General features: G+C 45.5%; 1 protein-coding gene across 1 annotated transcript in view; it reads right to left on the bottom strand.

Moving 5' to 3' along the window:
* Nucleotides 1-208: 208 nt before the first annotated feature.
* LOC142297073 (fucolectin-like) overlaps nucleotides 209-20,673 on the bottom strand; it is a 186,284-nt gene continuing 165,819 nt past the window's right edge. Inside the window, exons 3-5 of the mRNA XM_075341320.1 lie at nucleotides 10,477-10,551; nucleotides 3,010-3,307; nucleotides 209-471 (exon numbers count right to left, since the gene is read on the bottom strand). Coding sequence (XP_075197435.1) covers nucleotides 321-471; nucleotides 3,010-3,307; nucleotides 10,477-10,551 — 524 coding nt within the window. The 3' untranslated portion in view covers nucleotides 209-320. The remainder of the gene's footprint in view (nucleotides 472-3,009; nucleotides 3,308-10,476; nucleotides 10,552-20,673) is intronic.

The raw sequence follows: 20,673 nt of genomic DNA, 5'->3' as shown, positions 1-20,673 counted from the left end.
GAATGATACCTGTCAACACATGAGGTACCACTTCTGCTGCGTCCCTCACCTCCCGATGTGACATGCCTCCACCAGCCCTGGCTGTAGTGGTGACAGGATTTGTCCTATCTTTCCTTTATGGCAAACCCTTAAAAATGAGCTAAGCATCCGGAGCACGGAAACTCGTCCTCTGAACTCCAGGAATTAAAGAATTGGACATCAGACGTAATAAATGCGAATGCCTTTATTTTATATTTTGCACTTGTATATATGTATTAATCTTAGATTATTCGTATATTTTTATTAATATATTCCTTTCGATTATTAGCATAAGTTCTACTTCAGTGGACAGCAGCTCCAAAGACCTGAACTTCACACAGATGAAGAAATTCCTTTCTTCCACGCACAATGATGTTGACGTATCTCCCGACCATATTGTGGCAATAGAAGGTTTGAGTTACTCCACGTCCAATTCTCGTCACCACTGCACACCTGTAACAGGAACCATCATAGGTTAGAGTCCTTCCATACAATCATATATACAGTGCCTACAAGTAGTATTCAACCCCCTGCAGATTTAGCAGGTTTACACATTCGGAATAACTTGGCATTGTGACATTTGGACTGTAGATCAGCCTGGAAGTGTGAAATGCAGCAAAAAAGAATGTTATTTATTTTTTTAAATTGTGAAAAGTTTATTCAGAGGGTCATTTATTATTCAACCCCTCAAACCACAAGAATTCTGTTTGGTTCCCCTAAAGTATTAAGAAGTATTTCAGGCACAAAGAACAATGAGCTTCACATGTTTGTGTTAATTATCTCTTTTTCCAGCCTTTTCTGACTAATTAAGACCCTCCCCAAACTTGTGAACAGCACTCATACTTGGTCAACATGGGAAAGACAAAGGAGCATTCCAAGGCCATCAGAGACAAGATCGTGGAGGGTCACAAGGCTGGCAAGGGGTACAAAACCCTTTCCAAGGAGTTGGGCCTACCTGTCTCCACTGTTGGGAGCATCATCCGGAAGTGGAAGGCTTATGGAACTACTGTTAGCCTTCCACGGCCTGGACAGCCTTTGAAAGTTTCCACCCGTGCCGAGGCAAGGCTTGTCCGAAGAGTCAAGGCTAACCCAAGGACAACAAGGAAGAAGCTCCGGGAAAATCTCATGGCAGTGGGGACATTGGTTTCAGTCAATACCATAAGTAACGTACTACACCGCAATGGTCTCCGTTCCAGACGAGCCCGTAAGGTACCTTTACTTTCAAAGCGTCATGTCAAGGCTCGTCTACAGTTTGCTCATGATCACTTGGAGGACTCTGAGACAGACTGGTTCAAGGTTCTCTGGTCTGATGAGACCAAGATCGAGATCTTTGGTGCCAACCACACACGTGACGTTTGGAGACTGGATGGCACTGCATACGACCCCAAGAATACCATCCCTACAGTCAAGCATGGTGGTGGCAGCATCATGCTGTGGGGCTGTTTCTCAGCCAAGGGGCCTGGCCATCTTGTCCGCATCCATGGTAAGATGGATAGCACGGCCTACCTGGAGATTTTGGCCAAGAACCTCCGCACCTCCATCATGGATCTTAAGATGGGTCGTCATTTCATCTTCCAACAAGACAACGACCCAAAGCACACAGCCAAGAAAACCAAGGCCTGGTTCCAGAGGGAAAAAATCAAGGTGTTGCAGTGGCCTACTCAGTCTCCTGACCTTAACCCAATTGAAAACTTGTGGAAGGAGCTCAAGATTAAAGTCCACATGAGACACCCAAAGAACCTAGATAACTTGGAGAAGATCTGCATGGAGGAGTGGGCCAAGATAACTCCAGAGACCTGTGCCGGCCTGATCAGGTCTTATAAAAGACGATTATTAGCTGTAATTGCAAACAAGGGTTATTCCACAAAATATTAAACCTAGGGGTTGAATAATAATTGACCCACACTTTTATGTTGAAAATTTATTAAAATTTAACTGAGCATCATAACTTGTTGGTTTGTAAGATTTATGCATCTGTTAATAAATCCTGCTCTTGTTTGAAGTTTGCAGGCTCTAACTTATTTGCATCTTATCAAACCTGCTAAATCTGCAGGGGGTTGAAGACTACTTGTAGGCACTGTATATATAGAAGAGAGCCCAGGGACTGGCTGTTATGGACGTTTTGGAAGCTCCATGGTGAAAACATTGCCCAGTGGTGGACCACCCCCCCCCCCCCCTCCCGAGGTTAGTGAAAGTCAGCGGCTCATGGATCCAAACTTAGTTTAAATTCAAACCCTTGAATTCCAAGAAAAATAAACCATCAGAACAGAGGAGCATGGAGTGAAGATGGGAGAGAAGACTGGAGGGAACAGAAGTGTCTGATAGTGACAGAGGAGCATGGAGGAGACAGAGGGGTTTGGAGGGAACATAGGAGACAAGAAAAGACACAGGAATGGAAATGACTGAGGATTCTGGAGGACAGGAGAAAGAGGAAGCTGGAGATGACAAAGAAATTTGGAGGAGAAATAAGAGTTTGGGAAGGATAAGAGTCTTGACGACATAGAAAAGTCTGGAGAGGACAGAGGGTTTTGGAGGAGACGGAGAAGTCTGGAGTGAACAAAGGCGTCTGGAGGACACAGGGGTCTGGAGAGGACAGATGAGTCTGGAGGAAAAAGAAGATTCTGGAGAGGACAGAGAAGTCTGAAGAGGACTAATGAGTCTGGGGAAAACAAGAAGAGTCTGGAGAGGACAGAGGGTTGTAGAGGGTATAGAAGACATTTGGAGGCAGTCTGGAGGGGAAAATGAGTCTACAGGAGACAGAAAAGTCTGGAGAGTACAGATATGGGTCTGAATATGACAGAGGAGTCTTGGCAACCTGATGGCATTTTGTCACCGGATATCTCCCAACTGTGATATATATATAGAAAGAAAAAATATCTTCATTGATTTTAACGTAACCTAGTGAGCGCTGCATATTTATCTTCTTTGGAAGGTGATGTGAGGAATATAACACGCATTGGTAAGTCAGAGTATGTCGCCGCTCGTCCTCACCTTGGATTATTGTTCCCGTTGTCGGACAACGAGTCTCCAACCAGGATTTCTGCACCGTTCAGCCGTTGTTCACAGCACTCCCTGGTAGTGATAATTATGTGGTTAATTCTGTGAGACTTCAGCAAGTCCACCCTCCACCAGGGAGACCAGTCATCGTTTGTGTGAGAACAGGATCCGTGAAAAAAATTAGTGTCCAGGTTTCCATCTATTGCATTTACTGCCATTGACAAAAAGCCTTCTTTCACTTCTCTGTAAATGGAGGACTGAGTGGCCCGACCACGAAGAGCGAGGTTCTCATCTGTAAATAGAAGGGGAACTTGTAAGATTGAGAGGGATGAACCAGTAATCTGCACACAAACATCGCACTGAAAACCCAATAGCTTCTTAATGGGATTTTACAGTCTCCCGGCGGCCGGTTGTTTAAAAAAGAATTCCCTGAGTTTTTCACTTCTTCCAGTGTCTGCAGATGTCATGCTAACAGCACTGCAGGTGATAAGGGGGGCATAATTTATTATTATTATTATTATTACTATTATTTATTATTATAGCGCCATCAATTCAATGGCGCTTTACACATGAAAGGGGTATACATAATAGGGATAAGTGCAATAATCATAAACAATACAAGGCACAGACAGGAGGATAGAGGTCCCTGCCCGCGAGGGCTCACAGTCTACAAGGGATGGGTGAGGATACAGTAGGTGAGGGTAGAGCTGATTGTGCGGCGCTGCATCAGACTGAGGGTTACGGCAGGTTGTAGGCTTGTCGGAAGAGGTGGGTCTTAAGTTTCCTTTTGAAGCTTGTCAAGGTAGGCGAGAGTCTGATGTGTTGTGGCAGAGTATGGGGGAGGCACGGGAGAAATCTTGGATGCGATGGTGGGAAGAGGAGATGAGAGGGGAGTAGAGAAGGAGATCTTGTGAGGATCGAAGGTTATGTGCAGGTAAGTATCGGGAGACTAGGTCACAGATGTAGGGAGGAGACAGGTTGTGGATGGCTTTGTATGTCATGGTTAGTGTTTTGAACTGGAGTCGTTGGGCAATGGGAAGCCAGTGAAGGGATTGGTAGAGAGGAGAGCTCGGGGAGTAGCGGGGGGACAGGTGGATTAGCCGGGCAGCATAGTTTAGAATAGATTGTAGGGGTGCGAGACTGTTAGAAGGGAGGCTACAGAGCAGGAGGTTGCAATAATCCAGGCGGGAGATAATGAGGGCATGTACTAGGGTTTTTGCGGCTTCTTGGGAAAGGAATGTTCGGATCTGGGAAATATTTTTGAGTTGGAGGCGGCAGGTGGTGAAGAGGGCTTGGATGTGTGGCTTGAAATAGAGATCAGAGTCTAGCATTACTCCCAGGCAGCGAGCACGTGGGACTGGGGAGAGTGGGCAGCCATTGACATTGATGGAAATGTCAGGTGGGAAAGTTGAGTAATGAGGGGGAGAGACAATGAATTCTGTTTTTCTCTGCTCTATTCTTAAAATTGAACATGGACAAAAGGATGAAATAGCAGACAGACATTGTGGGATTCTGGTTAGTAGGGAGGTGATGTCAGGTCCAGAGAGGTAGATCTGTGTATCCTCAGTGTAGAGATGATACTGAAAGCCGTGGGACTCTATGAGCTGTCCCAGGCCGAAGGTATAAATGGAGAACAGCAGGGGTCCAAGGACTGAACCTTGAGGAACACTGACAGATAGGGGGCGAGATGAGGAAGTGGTGTGAGAGTGGGAGACACTAAAAGTTCGGTCGGTTAAGAATGAGGAGATCCAAGATAGTGCCAAGTCTGTGATGCCCAGAGACGAGAGAATTTGTAGTAGAAGGGAATGGTCTACTGTGTCAAAGGCAGAGGACAGGTCCAGAAGGAGGAGGACAGAGTAATGTCGCTTGGATTTTGCAGTTAGTAGGTCGTTAGTGACTTTGGTCAGGGCAGTTACAGTGGAATGATGGGGTTGGAAGCCAGATTGTAATCAGTCAAAGTGGGAGCAGGAAGAGAAGTATGAGGACAGTTCAAGATGGGCATGCTGTTCCAGTAGTTTTGAGGCATGGGGAGAAGTGATATGGGGCAATTGTTTGACACAGAGGTGTTACACCTCGTGGCTCTCCTGTGGCAAGGAATGAGGCAGTCTCCCATTGCTTGCCTGCCACAAGTGCTCCTGCTCAGCAGTGCTGAAGGTCTGCCAGACTGCACAGTGTGCAGGAGATACCTTCTCAGAGAGGCAGCAGAAGGGTGACACCTAGTGGTTCTCCTGTTGCAAGGAGTGAAGCGGTCTCCCATTCCTTGCCTGCCGCGGGTCCTCCTGCTCAGCAGCCCCAAAGGTCTGCGAGGTTGCACAATGTGCAGAGGTTTGCTGCTCAGGGAAGCAGTGAGACTCCCGTTATCTCTGCACATTGTGAGACCGAGGATCCCGCCTCTATATCCCAGAGGCAGGAGGGTGAGCATGTGCAATGCGTGGTGGGTCCTGATTCGCCCACTGAAGTCACACGGCTTGATGACAAGGCTGGTGACGTGGTGAATCTTGACTGGCCAGGCTGGGATGTCGTTGACCCTGATTGGGTCAAGTCCATCATCTCCGCCTCGCGCCCGCCCTTGGGTGGAGCTACACCTCCTTAAAAGCTCCCCCTGCCATCATGGCGGCGTGTGACCATCCTTTATTGCTGGATGACTGGCAGCGTGCTGCTACGCCACTGTACAGTCATTTCTTGTTTTTTGTGGGCCTTGCCCTTGCTGCTCCGGCAGTACCTGCTCTGCAGGCCGTGTTCCTGCCATGCTGCTCCAGCAGTATCTCATTCAACAGGCCATGTTCCTGTCCCAGGTGAGCTCCTCGAGTCTCCGCCGGACTCACCAGGTTCTTGAAGCACATGTGTGTGGGCACCTCTGTGCTACCCTCGTGCCATATTCTCGTGACTTCCACTGGCACACGTGCGTGGGTACCTCTGTGCTTCTCCGTGCAACAGGTACACTGAGCTGTGAGCCCCGTGCCATACAACCCTCACGGGTTAGGGCGGGTCGGTGTATGCAGATCGTCTGTGACCTCAACGGACGATCGCTAGCAGCAACCCGCTCACTCTTCACCCACCATAGCAGAGGTCCACTACACCGCACAGTGGACCTTGACCGGCGGAAGCTGTCCATATACCATCTTGGCATGCTTCCCCGGGTCCCCCTCGTAACACAGAGGAAGGGTCAAGGGAGGGCTTTTTGAGGATGGGTGTGATGGAGGCATGTTTAAAGCATGAAGGGAATACACCAGTTGTTAGTGATAGGTTGAAGAGATTGGTTAGGGTTGGGATGAAGACTATGGTGAGATTGGGGATAAAGTGGGATGGGAGTGGATCAAGCAGGCAGGTTGTGAGATGTGATCTTGAGAGTAGAGTGGAAAGATGATCTTCCCGTCATGGTGGAGAACCTGGATTTAGAGGAAGAAGGCTGAGTAGTTGTGAGGAGTGGCTGTGGTGATTGTGGGCCAAAACTTTCTCTGATGTTGTCAATCGTCTGCTTGAAAAAAGAGGCAAAATCTTCAGCTGAGATGAGAGGAGAGGGAGGTGGTGCCGGGGGACAGAGAAGAGAGTTGAAAGGGTTGAATAGTTGTTTAGGGTTGTGGGATAGAGAGGATATGAGGGATGAGAAGTAGGTTTGTTTTGCAGCAGTGAGTGCAGACTTGAAAGTGGTGAGAGCTTGTTTCTATGTAACAAAGTTCTCAGTGGAATGAGACTTCTTCCATCTGCGCTCAGCAATTCTGGAAGCCCGTCTCAATTTTTTAGTCTGGCTCGTGTGCCAGGGTTGCCTGTTGATTGTGCGGGTTTTGGTGTGTGTGAGGGGGGGGCAGCTGATTCGAGAGCTGCTGAGATTGTAGTGTTGTATAAAGTGGCAGCAGCATCTGCATCGTGTGAAGAAGCAATGTCTGCAAGAGGGAAAAGAGACTGAGAAAGTGAGTGTAAGTCAAGGTGATTGAGATTTCTGCGGGGGTGTGAAAGTTTTTGGAGGGGGGGTTGTGTACTTGGAGAAGAGAGGGAAGAGAATGTGAGTAGGTTGTGGTCAGACAGGGGGAGAGGCGAGTTAGAGAGGTTAGATAGGGAACAGAGGCGAGTGAAGATGAGGTCCAGCATGTGGCCATCTTTGTGAGTAGCTGCAGAGGACCATTGGGTGAGGCCAAAGGAGGAAGTGAGTGTTAGAAGTTTAGCGACAGATGAGTGGGAAGTGTCAATGGGGATGTTAAAGTCACCCATGATGATGGTGGGGGTGTCGGTGGAAAGGAAATGTAGTAGCCAGGTGGTGAAATGGTCAAAAAAGGCAGTAGCTGGCCCTGGAGGGTGGTAAATGATGGCCAGTTGGAGGGTGGAAGGGGCGTAGATGCGTACGGAGTGCACCTCAAAAGAGGGGAGAGCAATTTACAGTAATGCAATCAAAGTTATGCATCTAGACCTTAAATCCGTCTGCATCCAAATCATCAGTCATTTTGTCAGCACGTGTGCTATGCCATTCATAAGCAGACCAGTAAGAGATATACACTGACCTAGGTAGAGCATATGACTGGTTTAATTATGGAAGGTCACATATATTTAAAGAAATCAGTTGGCTAGGAGCCAAGAATACGTAACACGACTCCTATTGGGTAAACCGTAAAAGAGCTTATTCTGCGATATATATATATATATATATATATATATATATATATATATAGATATATATATATAATGTATGTGTTTCATCATTGTATATTAACTAAGTCAGCATGATTCACTTATCACAGGAAAGTCCCAGAATGTCTTGTGAGTCTTATGATGTCTGCTGAATGCAGATATAGGTGCGGTACACAGTTCAAGCGCCATCTTAAGTCCTGTTTTTGGATATCTTCATATAATTCTTAATACTCATAACAGTTCATAACCATGTCCATAACACAGGCGGCCATCAATGAGCTCAGCTATTCACGCTGACAACTGATGCAGAGCCGCCACACTCGCTGATCGCCTGCAGCGCTGTCAAAATTGCTTCATTGCTGCAGACAATAATAAACACTGAGAGCAGTAATGGAGACTTGGGGAGGGGAGTAAAGATAAGATAGTCATTTTTTTTCTTTTAAACACGCTGCACAAAATTGAAATATCCCTTTATGCTGCATTTTACATGGGGTGTTTTTAGTTGCATCTCTGCTGGAATTTCCCATTATTCTGCACGTCTTCAGTGTCTATTGAGAGCTTGCTCTGGTCATGGAAATATAGAGTGGGTTGGGTGGCTATATATCCCCTCTACATTTGATTTAGGACGTAGTGGCCAGTGGCATACCGCTAATGGTGGCAGGCTACATGACTGTTATGGAGCCCGTGAGCTGGAGGGGCCCGCCGACTCCAGCGCCTGCTTCAGTTGTATGTGCATCCAAGGGCACACATCCAGCTGAAATGCATTCCTGTACAGAGACCGGTCTGGTCCAAGCACTGCAAATGTGCCCGCTGTTTAAGGAAATGAATATTCACTGCTCCCACATTCATAGTTCCGTCCACTAGGCAGCACTGAAGCACCTTTTCTGAGAGGTGGGTGGGATTATGGACATAGGGAGCAGAGAATATTCTCTTTCTTTAATAGCAGCACATGTGATCACCCAGCCGTCAGCTTCCTGCAGCTGCTGGGCAAATACGTGTGCTGCTAATAAAGTGCTTCAATTTCAGGGCAATCTCTTTCTTGGACAATGTTTGTCCTCTAATACATGCATGCCTGGATATAAGGACACTTGTGGATTAACTTTTTTAGGGGGAGGGAGAGGCCCCATTCAGACTTTTTTCTATGGGGCCCCATGACTCCTATGTATGCCCCTAGTAGTGGCCCTTGGTTCCCCAGACTTGGAAGGTGGAAGGAGGCAAATGTACGCAGAAGACATTTCAACAATTTTCCTCACTATGAGAAGCTTGACGGTCCAAGTCTTACCTGAGGCAGACACTTGGTAGACATCTATAGGCTAACACTAGTGACACTTCATGGATGCCTACAGCATCATCTCACTCTGTGTAGTCTATTGTCACTTTTCTTACAATCCACTCACAATGGTGGTCACTGCACATGAAATCAATCAATCAATATAAAAGCAGGAATATGTTACCCATGTGATTAAAACCAGGCTGCCAATGAATGTTTTTTAAGACCCCTGATGAAGCATTTCTTGTGAAACATGTGTCAGGAACATTGGATCCCTTGCCTTTTATCCCACAGGTAACATATTCCTGCTTTTATATTGATGGTTATTTCATGTTATTTGCATATGACATTATGTTTTTTTTACATACTGTACTATTCTGTAAATAGTATCCAAACAAGAGAATTACGACCAAAATCCAGGGTACAAAGTGAAAAAACTTTATTGGTAAAGGTGCAGGGCGGCACAAACAAGTGTGGACATAGGCAATGATCTGTGACGGACTACTGACATACCATAAATGCTGATAGCTAGTAATGGTAGCGGTTATATATTAACCGGTATACCTATATGTGTGGTCAGATAAAACCTAGTCCACCAGGGAAACTGCATAGAATATACAGGAAGGGATATACACCCAAACAAACTCCACAAGTAAACATCATGGCAACCATATGAGAAGTATATGAGAATAATAAATAAATGACCAACAGGGTTGCACAAGGTTTAGTGGAGGGTTATGAAAAGAATCACAGCCTCCAATAATAAGGGAGACATTGGTAGTTGCAGTTTTACCTGTGAAGTGTGAAGACCAAGGGAGCCTGCGTCCAACCCGACGGCCGTTTCGGCTGTAAAGCCCTGGATTTTGGTCGGAATTCTCTTGTTTGGATTCTAATTAAACGACTTGTCCTAGTCCCCATCCAGGTATTACGATCATCATGGTTTTAGTACTGTATTATATTAATTCCTGGTAAATTATGGAGTGGCTGTGGCTCTTTTTGTATATTCTGCAAATAGTGAATAGTAACGAATATATACGCTCATCACTAGCAGAAATGCCCCAGGAAGTACCATGTTGCTTCTTTTTTGATGTGGAGAAAACACATGGCTGAAACCAGCTCTATACGCTCTGTAGACATGTTTCCCCGGTGAAATCAGTCAGAATCTTATTACAGGAGTTTCTGAATTTATTTTTTCATGGGGATTTTGAAGCAGAATTCGCTCCAAACACCAAAGAAAAACATTCCTTGTGACCATTCCCTGAGGGATCATTCACACATGGATTTTTCAGCTTCAAATTCATCTGCAGATTTCATTCCAAATTTCCATGTTTTGCAGGTGTTTGTTGTAGATTTACAATAAAAGCTGCAGAAAGTGCATGTTTCCACCTACAAATTAGTACAAAAGTTCCACAGTTTATCCACCCCATGTGAACATTACGGTACCCTACAGGGAAACAAGGTTTTTCCTCCTCCTGAAGATTTTAATGCACTTACAATAATCCCTGGAGACGTCTCTGGCTGGATATTCTCATTCTTGTTGGAAATATTCTTTAAAACTTGTCACTTACATTTATTTCCGAACGTAAAGTCTCCCAATTTTTGGTCTTCAATCTTTGAAGGAACTTCCTCCTGAATCACAATATCTGCAGATGAAGAGAAAAAGCAAAGTAAGAGCCGCGTCCATAGAGGAGCAACATGTGCCCATCCCCAGACAGTGGAGGAGACGGGGTCAGCGGGGTGAGGATTCATCTGAGGTGAAAATGGGAAAAAAACCACTAATTGTACAATCGCTTTTTTGGGTTTCGTTTTTACGGTTTTCATTGTGAGGTTCAAACTGACCACCTGATTCAGCAGACCGTATGATTTTGCTGATACCGATTTGAGAGTGAGACGACTTTTATCTTATAGACAATCATCTTGGCTATCTCATATAGAAATTTTACTTGCCACTTTTTAGCAAATGATTAGTTATGCAGGTTCTGGTCATGTCACTGCATTGTTACTGTTTTGCTTCTAGTAATGGAAAGGTCACTGGTGCAAATCAAGGATCAGCCATGAGGAAGATTTCCCAAGAAAAGAGAAACAGCATCATCGATAGCGGTCTCTTGGCTAAGAAAATTTCCAAACTCCATCATGTGAGTGGGATGACAGCTGGAAGTATAAGAAATGAAGTCCGTCCATCTTTTCAAAATCCAAGAGGTGATGTCCAGGCAAAATATCAAAATCAAGTTGGCTCATCACAAGGTCTATCAGTTCTGGTGACACCCGGCAGTGGAGGCAGCTCATATGTTTCATAATAGTGAGATCACAGACGTCCGTGCAAGTACCAAGCGACGCGCGTTACACAAGTCTCGAATGGTGGCCCGAAAAAAGGTGAAGAATAGTGATGGGTGGAGCCGGACTGTAAAAGTCGAGATCCACGTGGTTTCAAGAGTATCCAGGTGCTGGACCCAGGCTTTGAGTTTTCAAGGAACTCTGGGTAATGATTGGGGTCTAGCAACTTAGGAAATAGAAAAAAAAGCAAGCTATACTTACTGAGTCTGTAACTGTTTCCAGGCCACTCACTCTTCTTCTGGGGCTGCTTATTAGCCTCATATATATTCACTGCTTCCCCCGCCCACCAGAAGTCCTGTCGTCTGTGATGGGCGCATCTCACACACCCTCAGCCTGTGTGACAGCATCTGATTACTTTCAGTCACAGACCCTGTGTGCTGGTCACAATTATGGTATAGAAATAAATGAATTGGTGTAGGGTCCCCCATTTTATGATACCCAGCACAGAAAAAACATGACTACAGGCTGCAGCCCCCAGCTGTGCACTTATTTTGGCTGTATATCAAAATAAAAGGTCGCACATGCAGCTTTTTTTCAATTATTTAAATAAATAATTAAAAAAAAACGGCGTGCGGTCCCTCCCAAATTTGATACACAGCCATGATAAAGCCCGACAGCTGGGGGCTAGTATTCTCAGGCTGGGGAGACAAATGGTCATTGGACCTCCCAGCCTAAAAATAGCAGCCTGCAGCTGCCCAGGATTACTGCAATACATGCCAGCATGTGCAAATTTGGTTACTGAAATGTGGTGCAGACATTTCAGCACAAATTTGCACCTCCTGACAGAAAACCACACTGAAACAGCATCAAAACTGTTTGGTTTAATTTTCGGGCCAAGAGATGCAAATTTTGTGCTGACATTTTTACACCATATTTATGCTCCCAATCTACACCTCGTGGAAAAAAAAATACTGCATGTGGTATAATGCAGGAGTGATGTGTTCTTTGCCAGGAGGTGTAGACTGGGTGTAGGAATATGGTGTAAAAATTTGAACATCAAATCTGCATCTCTTGGCAAAAAAAACAGCAGTTTTCTGCCAGGGGATGCAGGTCTGAGTTGAGGTTACCTAAGGTCACGTTACCTAAGATCACAGGTGGAGGACCATGGGAATCTCCAGCTGTGACCGCAATTAACCTGACTCATCGCTAAGGCTCATGCTCTGCCTGAAGCTCACAGCAGGTGGTCATGTTCTATGGCTATGGCTATGACTTCAGATGTAGCAGAGCTGGAATCATTGTGGGACCTCGTGTGGATTTCGTTGGACCTGGGTGCTTTTTGGATTAATAAATTGGTGAAAGAGTGGGTTTTTTTGTATTTCATTTCAACTAAAGGACTTTTTTGGTATTTGTGTTTATTTTTTTTCACTTTCAGATTTGGAATGTGAGGGAATCTCAGACGCCTTCCATTACAAATCTAGGGCTTAGTGGCAGCTGTGAGCTTTTATTAACCCCTTTTACCCCTATTGCGACCGTAGCAGGGCAATTGGGATTCGCAGGCTAATGTTCTGGAATTGTCACTTCTAATGTATGTGGCAATCCTGGGAAGTCTCCGCAGTCTTAGAAAACCAGCTCCCAGCTGTCAGGCTTTATCATGGCTGAGGATCAAAATTGGGGGCACTGCATGTTTTTTTTTAAATTGATTTAAATGTTTTAAAGAAAAGCCGCATGCGGTTGCGGTTCCTATTATTTTGATACACAGCCAAGATAAGCGCACAGCTGGGGACTGTATCATAATATGGGGAGACCTTACCCCAATTTATTTATTTTTATACCACGATAGTGACCCACAGACAGAGTCTGTGATTGCAAGCAGTCAGACGCTGTCACACAGGCTGGGGGCGCTTCTGACTGCAACCAATGACAGACACCAGGGCTGTGGGTGGATGGGGGAAGCAGTGAATATGCATAAATGTAAATGAGTGGTACCAGAAGAAGAATGAGCTGCCCAAAAGCAATTACAGCTGCGCCAGAGACTCGGTAAGTATAGCGTGCTTGCTCTAATCCCCCTATCCCTTCTTCCACCATTTTTAAGCCCAAGACTCTGGTCTCCATAGACTTATATGGGGAATAGCATCTGGCCAGATATCCGGGATCAATTCCGGGATGGAGCCGTATTTGGGGGTTTTTTTAGGTCCGGTCACTCCTGTTGCTCTCAGATATCTTCAAAATCGTCCATCCCTATTGAACTCAACTTCAATAACATCATAAGAGGTGTCTCCTTGAGTTTGCAAAAAAGTACAAAAAGTGGACAGTAGAAGATTGGAAACTGTCATTTGGTATGATGAGACGGAACTCAATGAATGGCTCTGATGGGTGCAAATGGGTCTAGAAGAAACAAAGGTAAAAGGGACTAATGGTTTGAGAAATTGAAGGAACTATCAAGTTCAGTAGAGGAAGCCTGATAATATGGGGTTGTTTCACAGCCAAAGAGGTTGGTGGGCACCATCAGCACAGGATTAGGGTGCCAACCTCCGTGGCAAGGTAGGGGGCGAGAGTAGGGTTTACTAGGGATAGCCCCCCTTGCTTTTTGATTGTATAGATTTTGAAATTTTGTCTGTCACTTGTTGCAATTTTGTAAATGTTGGTGTTCATTGGAGGATGACTGGAAATCATACTCGGTCTGGGGCTCCATGCAAGATCTTGCCTCGTGGAGTAAGGATGATTCTGAGAAAGGTTAAGAATCAGCCCAAAACTACACGGGAGTACCCGGTCAATGACCTGAAGAGAGCTTGGACCACAATCTCAAAGATTACCATTAGTAATACACATGTCCAGGTCCGTTTGAGGTTCACCAGTGGCCATCTGGATGATTCAGAGGAGGCATGGGAGAATGTCATGTAGCTAGATGAGACCATAATAGAACTTTTTAGTATCATCTCCACCCACCATGTTTGCAGGTAGAAGAAGGATGAGTACAACCCTATGAACACCGTCATGACCGTGAAGCATGGAGGTGGAAACATCGTACTTTGGGGCTGCTTTTCTGAAAAGGGAACAGAATGACTGCACTGTATTGAAGGGAGAATGGATGAGGTAATGGATCATGAGATTTTGGCCAACAATCTCCTTCCTTCAATGAGAGCATTGAAGATGGTTTATAACTGGGTCTTCCAGCATGACAATGACCTGAAACACACAGCCAGAGCAATTAAGGAGCCACTCCATAAGAAGAATTGCAAGGTCCTGGAGAGGCCTAGCAGTCTCCAGAAATTAACCCAATAGAAAATCTTTGGAAGGAGCTGAAACTCAATGTTGCCAGTGACAGCCTCGAAACCTGAAAGACCTGGAGAAGATCTATATGGAGGAGTGACCTGAAAGATCTGGAGAAGATCTATATGAAGGAATGACCTGAAAGATCTGGAGAAGATCTGTATGGAGGAGTGACCTGAAAAATCTGGAGAAGATCTGTATGGAGGAGTGACCTGAAAGATCTGGAGAAGATCTGTATGGAAGAGTGACCTAAAAGATCTGTATGGAGGAGTGACCTGAAAGATCTGGAGAAGATCTGTATGGAGGAATGACCTGAAAGATCTGGAGAAGATCTGCATGGAGGAGTGACCTGAAAGATCTGGAGAAGATCTGTATGGAGGAGTGACCTGAAAGATCTGGAGAAGATCTGTATGGAGGAGTGACCTGAAAGATCTGCAGAAGATCTGTATGGAGCAGTGACCTGAAAGATCTGGAGAAGATCTATATAGAAGAGTCATCAAAAATCCCTGCTGCAGTGTGTGCAGACTTGGTCAAGAATTATGGGAAACAGTTGACCTCTGTTATTGCAAACAAAGGTGTCATGATACAGTTTTTACTCTGCTGTTGCAGAGTTGTATCTGTCACCTGGTTCTGTGGTCTGTGTTTCCCCATGTTTGGCCGGTGGGAGGAGCCTGTCCTTCTGTGCCTCATTCCCGGGAGCACGCTGCGTTATCAGGAAGTCTCCTCCATCGGTACAGCGCCAGTTATAGCCCTGCTCTGCAACGTGTGTGCCTGGTTGTTGTAAGTGCTCTTGATTCTGCCCGCTACATTTCCTGTCCTCCTCGACTTCCCTGACTTCTGTCCTCCCCGTTCTGCCCGACCTTCCTGACTCCCGTCCCCACCGTCTTGTTTTACCTTCTGTTCTCCCCTCCTGCTCCGTTTGTTGTCCCATCCCTGCGCCCCTTCCTTCGGTTTGCTCTCCCGGATACCAACCTCCAGCTAGTTCCTGACACTGACTCCTCCTCTTCCCTTGTACTGCGTTACCTCTCTGCTCTGACCTGGCTTGTACGACTCCGCTTAGGGCAATTTCACACATCCGGCTTTTCGCTGGATTGCTGCATTTGGCACACTCCAGTACAGTGTATACAGTACAATGGCAGTGCGACATGTGACCGGAGCATGTGAACCGGACGTTCCACTGGGAATGTGGAAAGAGACCCAACCAGTATACACCAACACTGGGAACATAGAGAAGAGACCTGACCAGTATACACCATCACTGGGAACATGGAGAAGAGACCAGACCAGTATACACCAACAATGGAAATGTGGAGAAGAGACCTGACTAGTATGCACCAACACTGGGAACATGGAGAAGAGACCTGACCAGTATGCACCGACACTGGGAACGTGGAGAAGAGACCTGACCAGTATACACCAACACTGGGAACATGGAGAAGAGACCTGACCAGTATACACCAACACTGGGAACATGGAGAAGAGACCTGACCAGTATACACCAACACTGGGAACGTGGAGAAGAGACCTGACCAGTATACACCAACACTGGGAACGTGGAGAAGAGACCTGACCAGTATACACCAACACTGGGAACATGGAGAAGAGACCTGACCATTATGCACCAACATTGGGAACATGGAGAAGAGACCTGACCAGTATACACCAACACTGGGAACATGGAGAAGAGACCTGACCATTATGCACCAACATTGGGAACATGGAGAAGAGACCTGACCATTATGCACCAACATTGGGAACATGGAGAAGAGACCTGACCAGTATGCACCAACATTTGGAACATGGAGAAGAGACCTGACCAGTATACACCAACACTGGGAACATGGAGAAGAGACCTGACCAGTATACACCAACACTGGGAACGTGGAGAAGAGACCTGACCAGTATACACCGACACTGGGAACGTGGAGAAGAGACCTGACCAGTATGCACCAACATTGGGAACATGGAGAAGAGACCTGATCAGCATACACCAACACTGGGAACATGGAGAAGAGACCTGACCAGTATACACCAACACTGGGAACATGGAGAAGAGACCTGACCAGTATACACCAACACTGGGAATGTGGAGAAGAGACCTGACCATTATGCACCAACATTGGGAACATGGAGAAGAGACCTGACCAGTATGCACCAACATTTGGAACATGGAGAAGAGACCTGACCAGTATACACCAACACTGGGAACATGGAGAAGAGACCTGACCAGTATACACCAACACTGGGAACGTGGAGAAGAGACCTGACCAGTATACACCGACACTGGGAACATGGAGAAGAGACCTGACCAGTATGCACCAACATTGGGAACATGGAGAAGAGACCTGATCAGTATACACCAACACTGGGAACATGGAGAAGAGACCTGATCAGTATACACCAACACTGGGAACGTGGAGAAGAGACCTGACCAGTATACACCGACACTGGGAACATGGAGAAGAGACCTGACCAGTATGCACCAACATTGGGAACATGGAGAAGAGACCTGATCAGTATACACCAACACTGGGAACATGGAGAAGAGACCTGATCAGTATACACCAACACTGGGAACGTGGAGAAGAGACCTGATCAGTATACACCAACACTGGGAACATGGAGAAGAGACCTGACCAGTATACACCAACACTGGGAACGTGGAGAAGAGACCTGACCAGTACATACCAACACTGGGAACATGGAGAAGAGACCTGACCAGTATATACCAACACTGGGAACGTGGAGAAGAGACCTGACCAGTATATACCAACACTGGGAACGTGGAGAAGAGACCTGACCAGTATACACCAACACTGGGAACGTGGAGAAGAGACTTGACCAGTATACACCAACACTGGGAACATGGAGAAGAGACCTGACCAGCATACACCAACACTGGGAACATGGAGAAGAGACCTGATCAGTATACACCAACACTGGGAACATGGAGAAGAGACCTGATCAGTATACACCAACACTGGGAACGTGGAGAAGAGACCTGACCAGTATACACCAACACTGGGAACGTGGAGAAGAGACCTGACCAGTATATACCAACACTGGAAACATGGAGAAGAGACCTGACCAGTATACACCAACACTGGGAATATGGAGAAGAGACCTGACCAGTATACACCAACACTGGAAACATGGAGAAGAGACCTGACCAGTATACACCAACACTGGGAACGTGGAGAAGAGACCTGACCAGTATATACCAACACTGGAAACATGGAGAAGAGACCTGATCAGTATACACCAACACTGGGAACGTGGAGAAGAGACCTGACCAGTATACACCAACACTGGGAACGTGGAGAAGAGACCTGATCAGTATATACCAACACTGGGAACGTGGAGAAGAGACCTGATCAGTATATACCAACACTGGGAACGTGGAGAAGAGACCTGATCAGTATATACCAACACTGGGAACATGGAGAAGAGACCTGACCAGTATATACCAACACTGGGAACATGGAGAAGAGACCTGACCAGTATACACCAACACTGGGAACATGGAGAAGAGACCTGATCAGTATACACCAACACTGGGAACGTGGAGAGGAGACCCGACCAGTATACAGTTAGGTCCAGAAATATTTGGACAGTGACACAAGTTTTGTTATTTTAGCTGTTTACAAAAATATGTTCAGAAATACAATTCTATATATAATATGGGCTGAAAGTGCACACTCCCAGCTGCAATATGAGAGTTTTCACATCCAAATCGGAGAAAGGGTTTAGGAATCATAGCTCTGTAATGCATAGCCTCCTCTTTTTAAAGGGACCAAAAGTAATTGGACAAGGGACTCTAAGGGCTGCAATTAACTCTGAAGGCGTCTCCCTCGTTAGCCTGTAATCAATGAAGTAGTTAAAAGGTCTGGGGTTGATTACAGGTGTGTGGTTTTGCATTTGGAAGCTGTTGCTGTGACCAGACAACATGCGGTCTAAGGAACTCTCAATTGAGGTGAAGCAGAACATCCTGAGGCTGAAAAAAAAGAAAAAATCCATCAGAGAGATAGCAGACATGCTTGGAGTAGCAAAATCAACAGTCGGGTACATTCTGAGAAAAAAGGAATTGACTGGTGAGCTTGGGAACTCAAAAAGGCCTGGGCGTCCACGGATGACAACAGTGGTGGATGATCGCCGCATACTTTCTTTGGTGAAGAAGAACCTGTTCACAACATCACCTGAAGTCCAGAACACTCTCAGTGAAGTAGGTGTATCTGTCTCTAAGTCACCAGTAAAGAGAAGACTCCATGAAAGTAAATACAAAGGGTTCACATCTAGATGCAAACCATTCATCAATTCCAAAAATAGACAGGCCAGAGTTACATTTGCTGAAAAACACCTCATGAAGCCAGCTCAGTTCTGGAAAAGTATTCTATGGACAGATGAGACAAAGATCAACCTGCACCAGAATGCTTGACTCTGATCGAGAGCCCAGAAGGGGTCAAGCAGTGGTGAAAGCCAAAGCTGGATTTACAAAATACTAACAAAATAATAAAAATTAAAATGTAGATTTTTAGGAGCAAAACAGTAACAATGCAGAGACATGACAAGAATCTGCATGACTAATCATATGCTAAATAGCTGCAAGTCACATTTCTGTATGAGAAGCCAAGATGATATCTATAAAATGAAGGTCGTCTCATGCTCAGAGCTGTAGAGGTTGGTGAGAGCCTGAAAATCAAAAGTTCAGAACATTGTTACTCTTTTGCTTGTCAGTATATATCTTTTCGGGTTTTAAAAAATATTCTAAACTTTGTAAGAAAAAAAAAATGATTGGTATTTTCTGAAACCAACAACTTTTCTTTATTCTCTGTGTATCGAGCTGTGAGTTATTTTTTATGTTTGGTTCGAGTTCTCTTCTGCTGTAAAATGTCTCACTCATATTTATTCTCTTCACTTATCTTCTAGCTCAGAAATTCCCAACTCCAGTCCTCAAGATCCACCATCAGATAATGTTTTCAGGATTTCCATAGTATTGCACAAGTGATTGAATTATTACCTATGCAATACTAAGAAAACCCTGAAAACATGATGTGTTGGTGGCTTGTGAGGGCTGCAGTTGGGAAGCATTGTTCCAGCTCTTGCTTTCTTTCACATTTGCCACTCTTTCATACCACATACCCACTCCATCCATATCAGTCCCTTTCTAAACCCTTCTTCCATGTACAGCTCTCTGCTCTTCCCACATTCTTAAAACCCTGAAATCCACCCACTCTTACTATACAACACAGGAGATGCCTTCACAAAACTGAACCATCTGGCCACGCTCTCTATTCTCCTTCTTATAGTCGCAGGAGATATCTCCCCTATCCCCAACCCATCATGTACCAATTCCTTTCTACCACAACCCTGCTAATCTCATTAACATTCAGTGCAGGCTTTTCCAGTCTATTCTAACTTTTCCCTCTGGAACTCCTGGTTAGTGTGTAACAGACTCCGCTACATTCACAAATTCTTCCTTTCTAATTCTCAGAACTTTCTGGCTCTCACTGAAACCTGGATCCAGCTGTTGGACACCTCCTCTGCTGATGGTTTTTCATAGAGTTACATATTTCTCATACCCCTAGATCTGAGAACAGATAATATATAGATATTGGTCTGCCTCATTCATCACTATGTGCTTTTCTTGTCATCCCTCCAGTATCCTGATACACGTATAACCTAATTTATGTTCCCCTCTTTTGAAGTCCAAACTGTCAGATGATTCCACTCTTTCCCTGTGGGTGTCAGATATATACTATTCTTCAGGTCAATCTCGCCAGTTCCTGGATGACATTGCAATCTAGCTTTCACATTTTATTTCCCCCCTACCCACTTTCTCCACAGTGCTGCACTGCCTTACATCTCATCTTCATCTCTGTCTATCACCCGACCATCTTCTCTGCAGTGTTGCACCACCCTTCATCTCCTCCTTAACTCTAGCTACCACCTTACCCTTCCTCTCCACAGTGCTACATGGCCCTACATCTGCTCCTCATCTCTGTCTACTATCCTACAAATCCTCTCAAAAGTGCTGCACCACCCTACATCTCCTCCTCATCTCTCTCTATCACCTACCTGTCCTCTCCACAGTGCTGCACCACCCTACATCTCCTCATTTCTGTCTACCACCCTATCTGTCCTCTCCATAGTGCTGTATGGCCTACATCTCCTCATCTCTGTCTACCACCATACCCATCCTCTATACCAGGGTCTTAAACACT

The sequence above is a fragment of the Anomaloglossus baeobatrachus genome, chromosome 3, assembly GCF_048569485.1.
Source record: "Anomaloglossus baeobatrachus isolate aAnoBae1 chromosome 3, aAnoBae1.hap1, whole genome shotgun sequence".
NCBI lineage: Eukaryota > Metazoa > Chordata > Amphibia > Anura > Aromobatidae > Anomaloglossus > Anomaloglossus baeobatrachus.
This window is presented reverse-complemented; position numbering and strand designations above follow the sequence as displayed.